This window comes from Ciconia boyciana, chromosome 7 (genome assembly GCF_034638445.1).
Source record: "Ciconia boyciana chromosome 7, ASM3463844v1, whole genome shotgun sequence".
NCBI lineage: Eukaryota > Metazoa > Chordata > Aves > Ciconiiformes > Ciconiidae > Ciconia > Ciconia boyciana.
The window spans coordinates 46,701,976-46,720,401 of NC_132940.1; the positions used below are offsets into that span (position 1 = coordinate 46,701,976).

The window sequence follows — 18,426 nt, forward strand, 5'->3', positions numbered from 1 at the left end:
TTCTCTCACAGTCATAACAAACACTTACAAGAACTGTGGTGTGAAGTCTTCCACAAAAACATTTAGCAGGTAAAACTGAAAAAGTCTGGACCTTTCAAGACAGATACTCAATAATACAGCCACGGTGCAAGAGGCATACTTGTCTTAAAAAGTCAGAGGGATATTTTGCATTGCTTATTTCAGTTCGCAGAGTCTGAATGCCTCAGGCTGAGCTTCAAAGGCCAAAACATAAAAACAGAGTTTCACCAAAGCAACCAAATTCACCTGTATCCTTGGTTAGATCACAAATTACCACTCAGTTCTCTTCCTTGGTTAGATCACAAGCTACAACATTTTGCTTGTCACACAACCGCACATTTGCTTTCGAACACTTGCAACTCGGGCTGATTTAAACTGAGCATGCTTTTCCAAATGACTCTTAGATGCCAAGTAGTGAAAGAGCAGCAGAGGATTCTGCCTGTGGTATTAAACATTTCACAGGACATGCTTCTGTGCTGTGAAACAGAGTAAGTCCTGGTCTGAACCTGAACTCCAGGGTGCAGTTTATTCCAGAATTATTTGGCTGTTATTTGCCCAGTTTTGCACATCTGAAAATCCAGGTTCATGCCTTTTTTGGGTTTTTTTTTGTTTTTTTTTTTTTTTTTTAATTTAAATCAACTCCATAGTTTCCTCCTCCAGCACATTAGCTTGTTTTAGACAATCCAGATTGACATGAAGTTGTGAAGACCTAACAGTTATTTGAGGGTTTATTTTCTTTTGAATTAAACTGACAGTGGGGATAAAAGAGATATTACAAAGTTTAAAATCAAGTCAACTTCACAAGCTAACCTAAAAGTAAACTGTAGATACTGCACCAGTAACCCTGCTCACTTGCATGGCTCTACAGACACATTGTCCTTTTTAAAATGTTTTTCTCTCCTCTGTTAATGCCTGAAAGACCCAAACAACAACAGATGAAATCAGTTAAATAACTATAAACTAGTACAACAGCTGACCTGATTATATGCACAGTGCTGTCAAATGCATAAAATAAACAAACTGGGATAATAGACCTTCTTCTCCAAAGGTTCAGTATTATATTCATGGTAGGTATGGAGCTATTACTGGGGAAAACGCAAAACTTTTTTCAAAGCAGTTTTTGCTTTAAACAGTTGGAAAACCAATGTCCATGTACAGACGCAAAAACCCCTAAGGCTTTAAGCAATGTAGCTTCACGTTTTCCTTCTACTCCGGGGTAGGATCACGTGAGACTATAAAAGGACCCAACACGCTAACAGAAAAGGAAATTCCCTTTGTTAGGCAGCTTTTAAATACATACCTGGACACGAGCCTCTGTGAGTTTGGCTCTTTGCGCAAGTTCTTCCCGCGTATAAATATCAGGGTAGTGTGTCCTCTCAAAAGCTCTTTCCAGCTCTTCCAGCTGCTCTGCTGTGAAGGTTGTCCTGCTACGACGCTGCTTTCTTTTTAAAGGCAAATCTGGTTCAGAATCGATGTCAGAGCCTTCATCAGACTGGGGTGCTGATGCTCAAAAAAGAAAAAATTAAAGACAAAAATTAGCTTTATTTGAAGAAAAGAAAAAGCAAAATATTGGATCAATCGATGACATCTTCTTATATGGAAAAGCTGCTTTTTCCCCATGACTCAGAATTGAGTTGGCAAACTTCAAAAAAGCGAGGAACGAATTAGAATTAAATGTTACATTGTGCAAGTGTGCTCAAATAAATAATTGTCAAAAGTTCATCTATGCATTTAGCACCTTTTCCTGGCCCAAGAATATTTAAGGACTACTAGCAATCTTTTTGAGTAAATGAATTATTCGATTTCTTTGTTTTAATTTCTCCAGCAGTTTGCAAGTGTTTTAAAAACTTGAGAAGTACTGCTTAGTCCCAAGCAATCAGACAAGCAACACGGCCTTGTTCCTTTACCTGAACTAGTGAACAAGTACAAATATTTGTCACACTGGAGTGCATGTTGTAACTTAAACATTTCAAATCTTCTTAACATGTGTCTACAGACACATGTCTATGAGACCTTCCCTATAGATCCATCGCTAAAACCTTATTGCTGAAATGGTTATGGAAGTTATTACAACGGTATGGGGAGCGCTATTGAAGAAACTAATTCTCATACACAATCAAATATTTACTTCATGTCATGTGTATTATTTGTCCTACACTCTGAACAGTATTTTACACGTTTGTGTTAGTATATCTCAGCACATTTAAACATTCCCACTCGTTTGCAACTTACTTGACTGTCTTAGGACCACCTAATGTAACCTTAAGACAGGCCAGACAAGTGTTAATATTAAAAAAAAATAAATAAATTTGAGACATGTTGCACAGAGAAGTCCTGTAAGAATAGCTTAGAGCAATAGTTTGACTTGACTCTTCCAGTTACTAAAGCAAGTTGATTCCAGCATATGCGATGACCAGAGCTGAAATACACAGACTACATGCTTCCTTCACCTAAGGTTTCATCATTATTCCTCCTAACCCTGGGAGTTTTTCCAGCACAGAGCATGGCTACATGCAGATGTGCTGATGCTCAGCCTCCAGGCAACAGTCCAGGACGTGACTGCAAAACCACCAGGCTGTGTTGGACCAAAAGGCCCTCACACTATACCCTGAGTCAGTACTTAAGGAAAGTCGGCAAGAAACAGACCCCATACAGCATGTCCATGACCCAGGAAGGGGTTACCAACTCTTGTGATCAGCAGTTTAAAGAGAAATCAGAACTGAAACTCTTACTCGGTTTCAGGGACATGGACAGAGCGAGATCACACACACATGCACACACAGCTCCTGGCATCACTGCTTGTTTCCCCTGTGCTCCCTGGCAATCAAGTGAACTCCAGCTACAGCCCAGCCACAGCTGAACCCATAGCTATAGCCGTGAAGGCAGCAAAGCCTCTTCCAGTACCTGACCACATTCTCTTTCTCCAGCAAATAGTAATGAACCAAAGGAGTAGACTTCCAAAGGCAGTCTTCACTTGCATCAGCTGCTGTCCCAGGCAACAAGCCTTCCTTCTTGCCTGAGTCTTCAAGGGAAACCACCTAAAGAGGGCAGACACTCCCCAGTGATGCTGAAACTGCTCATTCAATTGAAATACAAGTATTGCTTTTACGACTTCAATAATTCCAAATAAATTATTGATATAGACATTGATTTAAAATAATCTTCTTAACATGATTTATTTGGAAGTAACTGAGAACACAAAGCCAGAAAGAAATCACTGTTTCTGAAGCTCCAGCTAAAACCCCCCACCATGTTCATTTCTAGCTATCTTACATTTCCAATTTCACTCAAGCTGTTTGAACTAATAAATACACCTAATCTGTTTACTTGGTCTTACAGCATGAGAAAGACAAAGTGCTTTTTCAGACATCTCAGCTGAAGAGTTTATGAATTTCTGCATACCAAAAAAAGAACAATTACTGCTAGACCAGAGGCTCTTACGTGAAAGCTATCTTCGTTGTCCAGACACCATGAATACTTTGGATCCAACATACGCAGGACATCAGGAGAAACTCCCATAGAGCTCAGCGTTAATGCACTGTGAAAACATCCAACTCCCTGAGTCTCTTACTTGCATGGAAGTTTTGCCCCAAGTAAGACTGGATTAAGCTGTTCTGGTTCTTGAGAATATTGTCCCTGAGAACAAAGGGGAATCAGCACAAACATCCTATCCCAAACAGTTCAAGTTCATTCATTATTAAACAGGAAATCTGGGGTATCCCAAAACGAACATAACACATTGTCTGAACTAGTGACAAATCCCAAATCTTCTCAGTTGGGGTCCCAAGCAAATCAGTGACACCTGCCTTTCTCAGCAACTGCCAAGTTACAACCCTCCAGGATGGCTTCATGCTGCTGTTCAAGAATAAAAAGAAACATAGGATATTTAAAACATAGTTTCCCTATGTTAGCCTCAGATACAAATCACCCACCTTAAGCAGAACAGCTATTGCTGACAAGCTAGACTAGTGGAGGAGAGCACACCAGCCATGCTAACACAGCCATACTAGCTAGCACTGCACTCTGACCATACCTAATGTGGTAAGATCTGAAACAGAGCTCAGGAAGGTCCCTTTTGGAGACAACTTCTCTGACAAAAGTTGCCTTCGATTGCGTACAATGAGTTTAAAAAAGAAAAAAAAAGGCGAATCCTTGGGTTTGAGGAACTCTTTCAAATCCTTAGGTCTCAGGAACTCTTTCAATACTCTCTTTCAGACTCTGCATGTATGTATGGAACATTTTCAAACATCTACATATATGCCTTTAAAAACCCAGCTTAAACTGTGCAATTTAAAGTGGATATTTATCGCTAAATTTCTGAAGTGAATTCCCTCACCAACTGGGTGGGAAGTATCAGGAGGCCTATAATGATCTTTCTAAAAATGCTTTATAAAGACTTAGCAAGATCTTGTGATGTTTCCCTGCACCTTGCATTCATGCAGCAATGAGAATGCAGAACTGAAACACTGACTTAATTTCATTTTCATTTTAGCTTTCCATTTCATTAAGCAGTATGTGAAAGGCACAAAGGTAAACCAGTCAGAAAAAACTGAACAAAGTATCTAAGAGTCCAGGACAATACATCTAATCAAGTGCAAACATTTAGAGAGAAAGTAATAAAATTAAAGTAGGGAGAAAACATATATCAAATTAAATGGCTTTCATATCTATCATAATCATATCTGATTTCATTGGTGTTACCCTTCGCCAGGCCTGGCTGCTATGTGCAACTTTATTGAAAATATTGAGTTCCTTTGTCTTGTCTGATCCGCAGTATTAAAATCAGACAAATGTAACCTCAAATGACAGCTACCTGTCTGTACTACAAACTGCATTATTTTTATTTCTTACAAAGTATTCTTAAATATTATTAATTTCAAGGAAGTTTTTATTCTTTTTTTTCCTATTAAAATACCATTATTAGACTTTTATATAGGTGAGAAGCCGGAGTACTTGCTAGGCACATAAATTGGACATACCTCAGCTTTTAAAAAAGCAGTATTTATTTTATATGTGCTCAATAGCCATGGTGTATTGCCCTTTTGCTAAGCAGTATCTCACTAATAGATCCACTGAGCTCCAAGATACTACTCAGTGCAGGTAAAGGTGGTCAGATTTTAGCTGGGTTATTTCTATCTCCATCACCTCCACAGACACACAACATGCATATCACTGTTTACAGTTGTCCTAATGATCTTAATACTCCAACCCCTCGAGCTATAAACAGGAGAAAGAAGGAGACTCACCAGTGTCCTGGGAGATCCCCAGCCAGACTCCTCGGGATCACCGGTACCCCGCTTACTGCACAGCTCAAAATGGGGGAGGCAGCCAAAAGCACTACCAGTAGCTGAGCCATGAAGTTTAATTAAAGAAGAAATTACAGAATTAAAGAGAAAGTATTTGTCCCTTAACCCCTCGTGACCTGTCGGGGGGCCTGAGGAAATGCTGCATGCCGGTTACCACCATGATATGCAAAAAACCGCTGCCCAGTGTCGCAGGCATTCAGTCACCTGGAGCTCTGCAGCCATCCCTTTTCCAAACACCATAGACAGACACGTCAGGGCAAAAACCAAACAACAAAATAACGCACAAGAGGTCATTCTGTGGGTTGTTCTTCCTCTCAGCAAGACATTTCATTTGAATAATTAAATAACAAAAACATGACAACCATTTAAAACCCATACATTACGGCTGCAGCACAGCGCACCTGACAAACGCAGGCAGAGAGGTTATCTTTCTGCGACCGGCAAGGGCACAACTTCTCCGGCAATCCTTCAGTCACGGTGAAATTTTTTAATAAAATATTACACAGCCTCTTCCTCTAAGCATAACAGCCTGGGTCTGCCCTAGATAAATTGTCTAGCCGCAGATCTCGCTAAAAATAAGACCAAAAACACCAACATACCAAAGGCTAGGGAGGGTTCTGGCAGCGGTTTTATTTGCTAGCTGCCCTCCCCAGCTCTTCCCATTTCTTTATTTATGCAAGATTAATTTCACAGGCTCTCCCCCTCGTGCCACATCTCTATTACTTAGGGCTGTGGCCGGGGCATCCCCAGCTTTGGGGCTAACCGGGGCGTTCTGCACCGGGAGGCAGCGGGTACCGCCGGGCTGCCGACGGCTGCCTGATCCCCGCAGCCTTTCATGCCCAAAGAGGCGCGAGTGACCTCCTCCGTGTTTACTCGGGTGCAGGCGAGGAGTGCAGCAGGGCCGCTACCCCCACACAAACGCACAGTAAATGACAAATGACACTTTCTCTTTGTGATCTTTAGGATTTTTGTTGACTTATTTGGCGGCTTTTGTTGGGTCCCAAGAAATGGCCTGTGGCTGAGGCCTATTCGGCCGATTTCCACGCTCCATCTGTGGTATCCATCAGCAGGGCCTTTGCCCGCATTCAGGGCTCTGACACCTGCCTGGCAGGATGCGGGAGGCACAAAGGAGGCTGCTGCGGACGAGGGGGGTGGTGGGCCGGGGGGCCGGGGAGGGCAGCCAGGGTGAAGGGGATGCACAGCAGGGGTTAATCCAAGCTACCCCCTCCCCGAACCCCGCACCTGGAGGCGGCCCTCCAAGACCGCCTCTCCCTGCCAGAGGTAAGGGGGCTCAAACGCAACCCTCCATCATATTGTGGATGAATTAAAGAGGAAAATGAGGGAGAGACGGGAAAACTGTGCCATGGGGATACGGGCCGTCAGAGTCATCCCAGGCACTCGCTAAATAAACCTCCAGCACTGGCTTGCTGGGAGCGGTGGTAGGTGGCCGGCAGTGCATTCCTCCCTGGATCCTTGTTTGTGTTGGGGTAGGCTTTCAGCAGCTGGCGTTTTAACAGTCGGCGGACTAGAAACACGTCAGGCGTCCTTTCTTTCCTCAAAATAAAGCCCACAGGAAAATAAAACGGCATCTTGATTTCCTACTAACAGCCCCCCCTCTCTCCTCCCCTCTGAGCAGTCCCGTTTAGGGGCAGGCTCATATTTGCATACCAAATATAATGAAGACTCTGGAGCCAACCGACTACCTCCCGCCCAGTGCATCAGCCCTTCATTTTGCTGTATTTGCCTGGGGAAACGTGACGCCAGGCTCCCCTCTCCTCCTCCCGAAACCTCACTGTCACAGCAAGGAGCCATTAAAAAGAAAATACGCCCTGCCAGGTCTGTGCTAATCAAAACAGGACAAATAAACTCTGACACTCAACAACTCCCCAAGCGCCCACAGCCCTGGGTGGAGACTACAGATTAGTTATGAGTATGGCAGGCAGCAGGGTATGAGCTCGGGGGTCTGGAGTCACCCCTCAGCCACCTGTGAGCTGTTTAAGACGCCACAACTGAACGCCATGTTTATTTAAGATAAAGCACGCTCCCAAGATCAGAAGAGCACCCCTAAATTTTAGGTTGTGGTGCTCCCACCAAAGCACTTCTGGCAAGTTTACCAGGACTCAGAGCTGCAATTTTATCCAATTCACTGTTCACTGTCTGTGCTTCACCATCAATAAGGGAAAAGGACAGTGGGGAGATTCAGGCACGCCAAGTTTCACCCCGTTAGGTCACAGCAAAATTTGTTAGCAGTTGGACTTCTCTTCTTTGAGAGGAAAACGAAAAGCAAATTTCAAAAAAACATAAAGAGCAAAACAAGAAACCACACAAGATTTCTCAGTGGGATTAAGATAAAACATACTAATGCTGCTACATACTCCTATTTCCCTGTTAAAAGTGAAAATTTAGGATCAGCAAATATATGAGAAAATTCTCAATCTTGCTAGAAAGCAACAGAAAACCTAGTACGATGTGAAATAACCACAAGTAGTAAAATTGCTTTTAACCCTTTCTACCAGCATTTTGACTATGATATATTAAAAACAAGAAAAGAAACCAAAAAGCAAGCCTCTGTTCCAGACATGAATATTGCTTATCTAACAAGGATTAAGTCACACTTCAATTACTCCTTTGAAAACCGCTGCTATTTGCAAAGGGCATACTTACAAAAACATTGTAAATTGCTTTTTTTTTTAAACTCCACAGGCACCTTACAGAAGTCTGCAGTGAGAGAATGAGAGAAATGGGGAGAAAATATGTTGCTGTTTAAGTAAACTGATTAATAAGAGTAATTAATCGGTTACTGGAATTGGAAAAGAGCAACCCCATCTCCTGTGAGCTCTAAACTGGAAAGTCGGCACAGAAAGGGAACAACCACCACAACAGTGATAAAAGTGATCTTCTTGAGAGAAGTGGATGGTATTTTTATTTTGTTTGGGCCAATTCACATAGAGAAGCGTGCTTTGTACAGCAAAGTGAAAAGGAAAACAGTAGCTGCAGTAAAAGGAAATGGCCAACAGTGACTTTTATTTACAATTACCAAGAGACAGGCTATTATTGACCATATGTGCCACAATCGCCCTCCTTATCATGGGTTGGCCATCGTGTCCATTGGGAGCTGTTAATGAACTGGGTAATTGAGCTGCTGACATGTGTTACCAAAACAAAACAATAGGAAGAAGAGACAAATGAACATTTTATTTGCCAATCAGAGTAGGTTCCGCTTTTCAGAGAGCTGTGCCTAAGTAAGTGGCTGAATACATAAAACAGTGCATTGAAGGCAAGCAGATGCATGCACAATAATGGTTAACTGACAGCCTATGGCCCATCTGTGCTTAACATTTTGTTAAAGAAATTACTTGACTTGCTAAAGAGACAAATCATACAGCTGCCCCAAGTGCTGCATTATAAGAGATAAATCATTAGCTAAACTGTTTCATGCTTAAAATGACAATGCATATTAACAGTTATGCAGGGACATTTTGTCAGCACAGCTTGATGCAGTTATAACTTACAAAAAATGTGACAGCTCATAGCTATTCAACGATTTCAACTTAGAAGAGAATGACAACACTGTGAAAACAATTTCACTGCACTAACAATATACAGTTCACAGTCTCTTCTTTTAAAAAATTATTTTTTTTTTAATGATGAAATAATATGGAAAGGAAAAAAAAAATGGTCAGTGTCTAACTGTTCTGCACCATTAACCTGCTAGCATGTACTTCATTCAAAACCACAGAGCATCAAAAAGGAACACATTCCATTTTAAATATCAAAGACTGCATCGCCAGCACTAGAATAAATGGCTAATTCTCAACTCTGCATGAAAGGATAAAGAATTTCTAGAGTGAAAGGAAGGGAAGAGGAAACTGCAAATACAACTACAAAAAATCTCTTCTTATTCCCCCACCTCCTCTTCCAAAAAGAGATTTGTTTTGTTGATACAAGTAACATTACAGTACTTAACAGCTTTGCATGTGAGCCTGATCCCACTCTCAAGTTTCACCGCTGTAAATTTGCACTGGGAATTAGGGTTGTTATAAATAATAACAACATTATTATTTAATGGTGTAAACTAAATATAAAGGAACTGCAGTTAGCGCTCAGATCCTATTGTACAGGTAGTGCACACACATGGGCATGTATAGCCCAGGAAACCTGCCCAAGGGAGGGCAGAAAAACAGACCCCCTGCTCCCGACTCAGTCACACAGACTAGGGCAAGCCAGACCCTCAACCAGATTTACTTGAGCAACTGCACTACCTGAAATAAAAAACAACAACAAAAAAAATGCTATTTGGTAACACTCATCTAGCCTGTGGGACCTTTCCCTCTGCTTTCAGAGGCTGGTGCCCACATAAGGGTTAGCTCAGGTTTAATGACTAAATAAAGGTTAAATTGCTGGTTTTCCCCACGAAGACAAGACTGCCTTGCTGACTTAGTACAGTTTCTGTTCACTGGCCTCAAAGGGCTACTTTGCCATTTCCACTGGTATAAGAGCAAAGCTTGATCCAGGCAAGCTGTAGCCCTTGCTCAATCTCTCCCATCGCTCCCAGCAGATCCAGGGAAGGAGTTCAGCAAGAGGGAGCCGGCACTGTGATAACCCCAGGCATGACAAAGCACTCCAGCATGAACCCCTACAATCACACTGTCACTGGACTCTGAGTCACCCTGGACCGTCTCTCTGAATACAGCCTATTGACTTGGAGAGGAGGGCTTTTTGAAAAGCACGAAGAGGAGTCACACGCAGGTCCCTCTCGAGTGCCCACATCTGGGGGCTTTTCCGACCCTTCCCACCGGGAGCATTCGTGTAACGCTGCGAACATGAGTACTGTATTTAAGCATTGCAACATCTTGTCTTCTCACATAAAAGAACAGTAGCAGACTTCAAGTAAAAACTTCCAGACGACTCAAAAAAAGAACAACTTTGTCTCCTAAATTTAGAAAAATGTGAAGGAAACTAAATACTCAAATCCGAATGAGGTTTGCTCTCAACAACCCTTAGGAAGTTGATATTTTAGGCAACATTTTAATATAAAAAACAGGGAGACTTAAGAGGAAAGCTAAATCTCTCTTGTACAAATCCCAGGAGATACTAAGAAACAGAGGCTTCTTGTGTCTTCAAGCCAGTATCAGCTGATGGAAGAGCTGATCGGTAACCAATTAAGACTGAAAACATTGAGTATCCTGAGAGATGGAATTTGTCAGCTGAGAAATTAAATAAAGCAAATGAAGGAGTCTCTGGATAAATAATGAGACTGTATTAGCGGATTAAAGCACTACAAATAATTGAGCTGTCAGCAATCTTTCACCGTGTAGGCAGTGTGGATTCTTCAGAAGGAAAGAAAAAAAAAAAAAATCTATAAATTTTTTTGGCTCAATCCTTTGCAACAACAGCATGTAAACAAAACGCTAAAGTTATACAAGCTGATCAAACTTACTGGGCATACTAAGACAGAAAAAGCTGACAAGCATTTTTCAAAAACAGCTCTGCATTGCTTCACTGGGTTTTGACCAACTCGTAGAACAGCTAAAACATTTTGGAAGAAAAAAAAAAAGTTGTAGTACAGATACTTAAGGTAAAAAAATTGAGAATATTTTAAAACATTTCCTAGCTCTCTCAACTAGTTCTAGCACCTGAATTAATACATCCTTGATTCAAACCAGACAAATACTGACAGAGCAAGCTGTGTAGGTACTTTCATCTCAATGTCAACATTACAGTCCCCAAAGTCTCTATTGGAAATCAAGGCTATCATCTCTTCTTAAACCCACAGCTGCAGCCAGACCACCCCTCAAGCCACTTTTACCTACTATAGAGCTAAACTGAGTTATACGATCATCTCTATTTATCACTCTCAGGACTTGGAATGGCCAAAATATTTCCAGACTTTTTTTTTTTAAACAGAATATTGAATTTTGTCATTGAATACTCCATTTCCTCTAGAAATCACTTATACTTTGCAGAAGATTGCTGGGGTTTTGTTAAAGAAAACTAGGAGTGCTGACTTTTTTCTTTTTTTTTTTTCCCTTCATTTTCCAGACTTCAGTCAATAAAAAAAGGTTACATTTTTCACCAGATACTTTTTCTGTGATTGATTTTCCAAGGTACTACCTACTCCTGCCAAATGCCTCTTTTACAGCCAAATCTGTTAGTAACTCAAGGTCACTCCCATCACAACTACATAAGAATTGGGGTGCTGACCTCAAAATCCATCATCTTCTGTCATGGGACCTGGTCCTACTGGGTACTGAGCCCTCCAGTCCCACTGGCCAAAGACAGTCTCTGCCCTTGTAGTTGTTCCAGTATTTGGGATGAAAGGACCCTTTGCACTGCTACAATGGGATAGCAGTAGGGTGCTCAGCACCTCTTTGTGTTACTTCCCATGAGGTTTTTCATTCCCAGCTCCTGCCTTGGGCACCAGCATGGGGTGCAGGACCCCTTGGTGCATGAGACTCCCTGGAGCGCACAATGCTGTTTCATTCGTTATACTGCCTGTGATGCTGTTACAGTAATTAACTTGAGTCCACCCAAGAGCCAGTCACCTGCTCTTTGTCTCTTGCCCTTTGGAGTTTGTGTGCCAGTGAGCTCCTGGCATCATCCTTTAATTACCCTTCCAGGTGACTGACACCCGAGAGCTCACGGTGCAACACCTATGCATAACCCAGACTGCTCCGGTTAGGTGAAACGTGAGCAAACAAACCTCACAAAAGCTATTAGAGCTCATAGATGCCACCTGACCATACCGTTGCCATATTACAGATTATAAGTGGACATGAGAAATTAAAGCAAGACATTTTCTATTTTTTAGGCAGACATTGAAACAGCTGAAATTTGGGTGATTAAAAAAGGTGTTCCATGCACACACACAGTGCTATAAAGAGATTAACACTATGATTTGCTAATAATGAAGCAAGGTATACATCTTGCTATCTACTCAAAAGTAACATGGGGAGCTTAATTTCTGAAGAAAACACACAATTCTTCAGTCCAATAAGAAACAACAGAAAAAAGCCCAACATCAGCCAGCCTCTGAGCAGTCAACAGAAGGGACTGATGTGCCGTGCTGGGCTGCAGCCAGCCCCATAGCACCTTTACAGCACGAAAATGCATCCAGCTGGGAGTCACTCTTGATCTAGTCTCTACACCACAGACATATGCAATTCCCATACATTTGCTCTGATTTACTACTTGTTGACAGATCCTGATAAATGCTCTTGAAAACCTACAAGAACGGTGGTTGCTGGTGAATGCTTAATGGCAGAGATGTCAAAAATTATTTGACTAAACATATACGAACTTATTTCACCTTGTTTGAAACCTCTGCAGATATTAACAATAAATGTATAACTGTCTCTGAATTATTAGCAGCCCCAAAACCTGAAAAAGTAACTCTGCCCCAGATTTTGTGAGATAAACACACTGGCTTTTCTTAACTGTTCCTCCATACAAATAAGACAGAAGCAGCAGGATGCCTGTTGGTATATCCTGTAGGCTTTGCTTGGACACTAACATTGCAAAACACATTATGACTATTTGTTTCTTTTTTTCCCCCTCCCACAATATTATTTATTTTGAAAGAGTATTTGTTCAGGAATCAGAATGAAGTTTTAATTAATATCAACACCCTTTATATAACCTCGACATTAACAGAGATTTAAAACAATGAGAAATGAAACGTGTGCGTTGATAAGCATGCAATCCACAGTGTGCACAGAGCACAACTTATGTAATACTTACATTATTATGCCAATGTAAAACATTAGCCTAACTATTGCCTTCACTATATTAATTTTAGCAGACTTCACCATGGTACTTTGTATTTTGTAGCTGTTTAAAAGGAACTATAATTTTAAGCACTTCCCAACAAAATTTGGCTGCAAAACATTTCCCAGAAAGCTGCAAATTAAACAAAATAAACCAGGCAAATCAAGCAACAAATAAGGCTCCTTTGATTTTTTGGGGATAGGGAAGTACCTTCACTCTATTTTAAAATATCATTCCTACAGGCATTTAAAGAACTGTTCTACACCAGTGTTACCCAACCTTTATTTAACCCACAGACCACAGCAGTCCCCAGGAGGATGGTCTGTGAAATGCCTGCTGGCTCCCAACTGCTCCCGGCACCGCCGGGGCTGCGGGGTCAGAGTCAGCCCCAGTTACTGCACGGCTTTTGGCAAAGGGCTGTGATGAGGGTTTTCAAGGTTTTGGGGGGTTTTGCCCCCTCCCCCTTTTTTTTGGGCAGGGGGGAAGTGTTCAGTGGTTGGCTTTTTTTTTTTTTTTAATTATCAGTAATTAAAGCTACAGAGTTTTAGTTGCTACTAAGTATGTTGTCCACTTCCCAGCTTTCTCTGCTGCAGTGCAAAATAGTGGAATGTAAGATCCAGGGATTTTCCTAAAAAGTTTTAGGTAAACCTTTAAATAAACAAAAATATTGAAGAGCCTGAGCAAAGGGATAAAATTTTAGACTGAGGCTTAGATATTTGTTCAGTTTCTAACAGTCTCATGGATTTGAGGCTGGCTTGGGCCATTTAGCTAATCTACCCTGTATTTATTAACAGCTGTGAAGCAGTATAGATCCAATGCTACACCTCTGCTACACGTCAAGCATGCGGGATAACTCCTGCATCCCACCTGCAATTACAGCCTCCCAGGTCCAATTCCCAAGACATGTAACCCAAGGTACCAGATCCCCATTTCTTACTAACTTCTCCTCCTGATTATTTTTCATTCTCACGCCATCTCACCCTGCCTTGTTGTTTCCAATTCCAGCTTACAGTTCTTCACTCTTCCACAGTGCAAGGTGTTACAGGATGCCAAAATGTCTCAGAGCTCTGCAGTACAGAGCTCTACACTTGCTGACACACCTGACAAAAAAATTTGACAGATTATTAAGCACTCTCGAACTGAATCTTTCCTACACAAATCGGAGTTGTATTTTTTCCTGTCTCAGCTTCCAGAGACTTAAGGAGCACAGAATATGCTACACACACTATCCTCGACATGCAGATCCTTGCCACTGCCAAAATTTACTACAGGCACACCTTACCCACAGAGTAGCTGTGTAAGTGCATACACAGTAGGGCATAATCTGCCAACGGTGCGTGCATACGTAAAAATACAAAACACACTTTCTGTTAAGACTGACAGTAACAATCATCTGGTATGAAGACAAGGAGAGAAAAGAAGGCAGCTTTAATTTTATAAAGGTACAGGTGTGCTGTAGGATCTTTCATATCCTGAGCACACAGATCAAGGCAGTCCCGTGATACATGCACATTGCATGTAGTGTCCCTACAACACAAGCACCTGGAGTTTCGATGACTTAAAGTGACATGATTGTCTAAACAGAGAGTATTTAAGTCATATATAAGGTACAAAAACACACATGCTATCACTTGTTTGCTCTTTGCCATTCCCAACTGAAGAGACACTAAAGAACCTAGTTCTTCATCCCAAATATTAAATGCAAATCTCATAATTTCAGTGGGCTTTGGATCAAGCCTCTAGATTCGGATGTAGCCCTCAATCACCCACAGGTATCAGGAATTTCCATGCACAGAAGACACAAGGTAGATGGCCTTTAATTTAGCTTCTTTTTCCCAGATGGAAACCCAATGAAACAGCCTGTGATTTTTTTGGAGCACGAAGAGGAGTTCATTGTTAGATGATCTCCCACACACTGAAAATCAATGGTTTCATTAAAGCTGATGGTTTTACCCTCCAGAAATAGGGCAAATTCTCTAAGATAACAGTGAAAGTGGTCCCAAACAGATTTAAAATGTTTAAAAGTAGAAAAAAAATTTACCAAAATGCAAACACATGAATTCGGAAGAGTTGTTAAAATGCCTAGTTTCTTAGCAACAATCTTTGATCTCTGTAAAATCAGCTATCTTAAATTGTTAGGCTGTAGGGTTAATTGATAGCATCTACTTAAAGGTTCTCTTTGTTTCCCAGAGGTCCTCAACATTACGGGGGAAAGAGGAGGGGTGTTAGAAAAAGATATGGGAAAAAGCTTTATGTCAGCTATAAAAATTCTGGCTCCTGCTTCATCCTGCCTTCCAGTGCTATGGCACCACTGAACTGAGTCCCTGTTTGTTCCACTCGTACAGACCAGAGCACCGCAGCCTGCGAAGGCTCACACATGTGATGCTGGGTGCCCAGTAACACTGCAAGTGAGAGTCTTAGTAGCTCCACAGTAAAACATGTAACGAGAGCTTTCTTAGGTGGAAATAAAGGTAGTTCTCGTTGCTTCTAATTTCTCTGAAAACACTGAAATCCTCCTAATACTGCACCACATTCAAAAGGGGGTTGAATACTGCACCACATTTCAAGAGGGTTTCTTGAAAGCAGACTCTTCACATCCCCAGGGTGCTTGGCATTTGCCTGCCACCGTATGAAGCTGTATGAAAACGGGAGCTTGGGTTTGGCTGCATGAGAGCCATCTCTCGTCTCGTAAGTCCAGTCTGAAATAGAAATATCCCCATGATGAGTACTGGAAGAAGTGCAACCGCTAACACACAGCCCACCTCCCCCTACCTATGCAGACAAACAGTACATATTTTGGTGGGCTTTTCTAGGAAGCTTAGAAAAAGAGAAGTATTCAACACCCACTGAATTTCAGCAAAAATTATGCACTTATTGTCTACTTGACAGCAAATTTTTTAAATGTTAATTTTTTCCTCATTCCACACCCTATGGATTGTGAGATGCAATTCTCTGTCTGCTTTGGGTCAAATCCTGCTGAGAGCCACATCAAAGTGTTAAATACAGATTAGGAAGTCAAAACTTGGCCTGCAACACGGCTGGACAGAGCCTGACGATAGGGCCTGACAGATGCCCCAGATGCATATGGGGGAGCCTGCCAGAATGAACTCTGCACAATAGCAGAGAGACAGAAAAGAATAAAAGCTGCATGCTCCCAGCCAGCCGCCTGTGTCTGCAAAGGAAAACAGAGATCAACTGAGAAACAAGCTTTTTGCAGCTTTTCTAAGTGGCTTCCTTTTTATTGTAGAGAAGCAGGGTAAGGAGATGCAGGGTCCCAGGTTTAATGCTGTCCAAGGGGAACTCAAATCACAGAAACAAATGCAAAAGAGAGACTCTGCGAAAGCCATGTTTGTGAACTTTTTGCCTTCATCTACTGTTGGCCAAGTAATCCACGTTTCTCTGTCCCTGGTAGCGCATAATGTTGTGCCTTTGGGCTCACAGCAGAAGCCTAGAACATTCGTTGTCACTACAGACATTGAATTTGATAGGAATAAACAGAGAGGCTTCATTGCTGCAACAGCTTACCAACATCTCCACTGCAGTTTGGGTATCAGTGGGCTGAGACCACTGCTCGTCACGGAGATCAAGAACCTCCATCTCCGCTTTAAAGTCTAAAGATGTCTGGTGCACCATCATGTGCTTACACCATTATGTCCTTTTCACAAGGACATCTTAAGATCTGTGTCGGTACAGCTCCCAGCGCAGTGGCAGTCTGTGAGCAGGGCTCCTGTTTACCACAGCAATATAAATAACAACAAGTGGCTGAGCAACAGATGGCCTGGAAACATTTCTGATGTTTTCAGTGACAATTACCTTATTCAGACACTCTAGTTAGACTTTCCAAATCATGGTCTAAGGGCATTTACCAAATAATACCTTCCACACAAACTTTGACCCAAGGCTGTGCTCTGGTCAACATTCATTTAATTCTAACATATATCAGCATATATAAATGGATTAACCAATATGTGCGGTGGATAACCTCACAGTGAATGCTCAGATTGTGATCTTCAAAGAAGAGCCTGCCTCTGCCATTAAAATTAATAACAGTCATGCTGTTCTGTTAAGGTAGCAGAATTTGTATTGCTAAAATCCCTGCACTGCTTTGAAAGTCTCCTTCAAACATTCAGAATTGTTTTGCAAAATTCAAATGTGCAGATTTTTCTTTGCGATTTGACTGCTCAGGAAAAAAAGTTTGCAAAAGTGGTTCAATCAAAACAGAACCTCATTCTAGCTTCCATGGCCATCCTTGTGTTGCTTTTTCAGTCCCACAGGGCTCAGGATCCTTCCTATATTGTTCTATAAGACACAAACCCAGTACAAGTACCCCTGAGATTTTTGATCAGGATCTACAACAAGAATAATAATTAGGATCTCTGTGAGGAAGAGTCTAGACCATCTTTTGACCAACTCACAGCGAGTGGGGACATCGTTGCCTGTCTCAGAGCAGTCACACGTTTAAGTAGAATGACAAAAGCAAGCATCATTCCTTCCAGGAACACTACTGCATTGGAGACTTGGAATTTTCATTACCACCTGGGACCATCAAGGGTTCAGCAGAAGGTTTGTGATCTTTCTAAGCAAGCTTGGACTTTGTTTTGAATAAAAAATGGGCCTATTTATGGTTTTGCATCAAAGTCATGTGAAACGTGTGGTTTTGCATGGCTTCAATTAGAGACAAGCCTGAGGCACAAAAAGTTCAGATCCTGATCTGGATCCAGACCCACCCAAAGCTGAGGGACATTTAGACTAAGGCACTTGGTTTTTGTCCACCTCTGATTCCAGCATGAAAATCAGGTGGGACTCACTTTCAGCAAACCCCCACTCCTCCCCAGATTTTTGCAGCTTTTCCAACTTGACACGGCAGCAGCAGCAGCAGGAAGGCTCCTATGACTTCTGATGGGATCTGAAACCCATAAGACACTGAGTCCCTGCAAACCAAAACCATGGCATCTTCCCAGCTCTCACAATTAAGCTTTAAGCCATAACGAAAAAAAGAAAATCCAAATTAACAGCCATATTGACAGTTTTATAGACCCCTGAGGGCTCTGCCTACATCCAAAGAAGACAGTGGGGCTTTTTTAAATTAAAGTGAATTAGCAATCAAGTTCCTAAGAAGGATTCATTTAATAAATTAAAGGGCAGAATTCAAAACAATTTCAAAAGTAATCTTTTAGCCATAAATCGTTCTCTGTACAGTGGAAAAATGGAACATTGTCATTCTGAGGCTTGTCTTAATTGGCATTCAGTTGTTTTCCTCTTTTAAAGTAATTGTTTATTACGTTAGTGGGCATCATCTTGCAGTAAACTAACGTTGCCATCGGCTTCATTAGGA

The 18,426-nt window shown here is 41.6% G+C and overlaps 1 protein-coding gene across 1 annotated transcript in view; it reads right to left on the reverse strand.

The window, feature by feature from the left end:
* The window catches only part of PAX3 (paired box 3), an 83,630-nt gene that overhangs the window by 24,708 nt on the left and 40,496 nt on the right, over window positions 1-18,426 (reverse strand). The window contains exon 6 of the mRNA XM_072867277.1: window positions 1,319-1,524. Within this exon, the coding sequence (XP_072723378.1) occupies window positions 1,319-1,524 (206 nt within the window). The remainder of the gene's footprint in view (window positions 1-1,318; window positions 1,525-18,426) is intronic.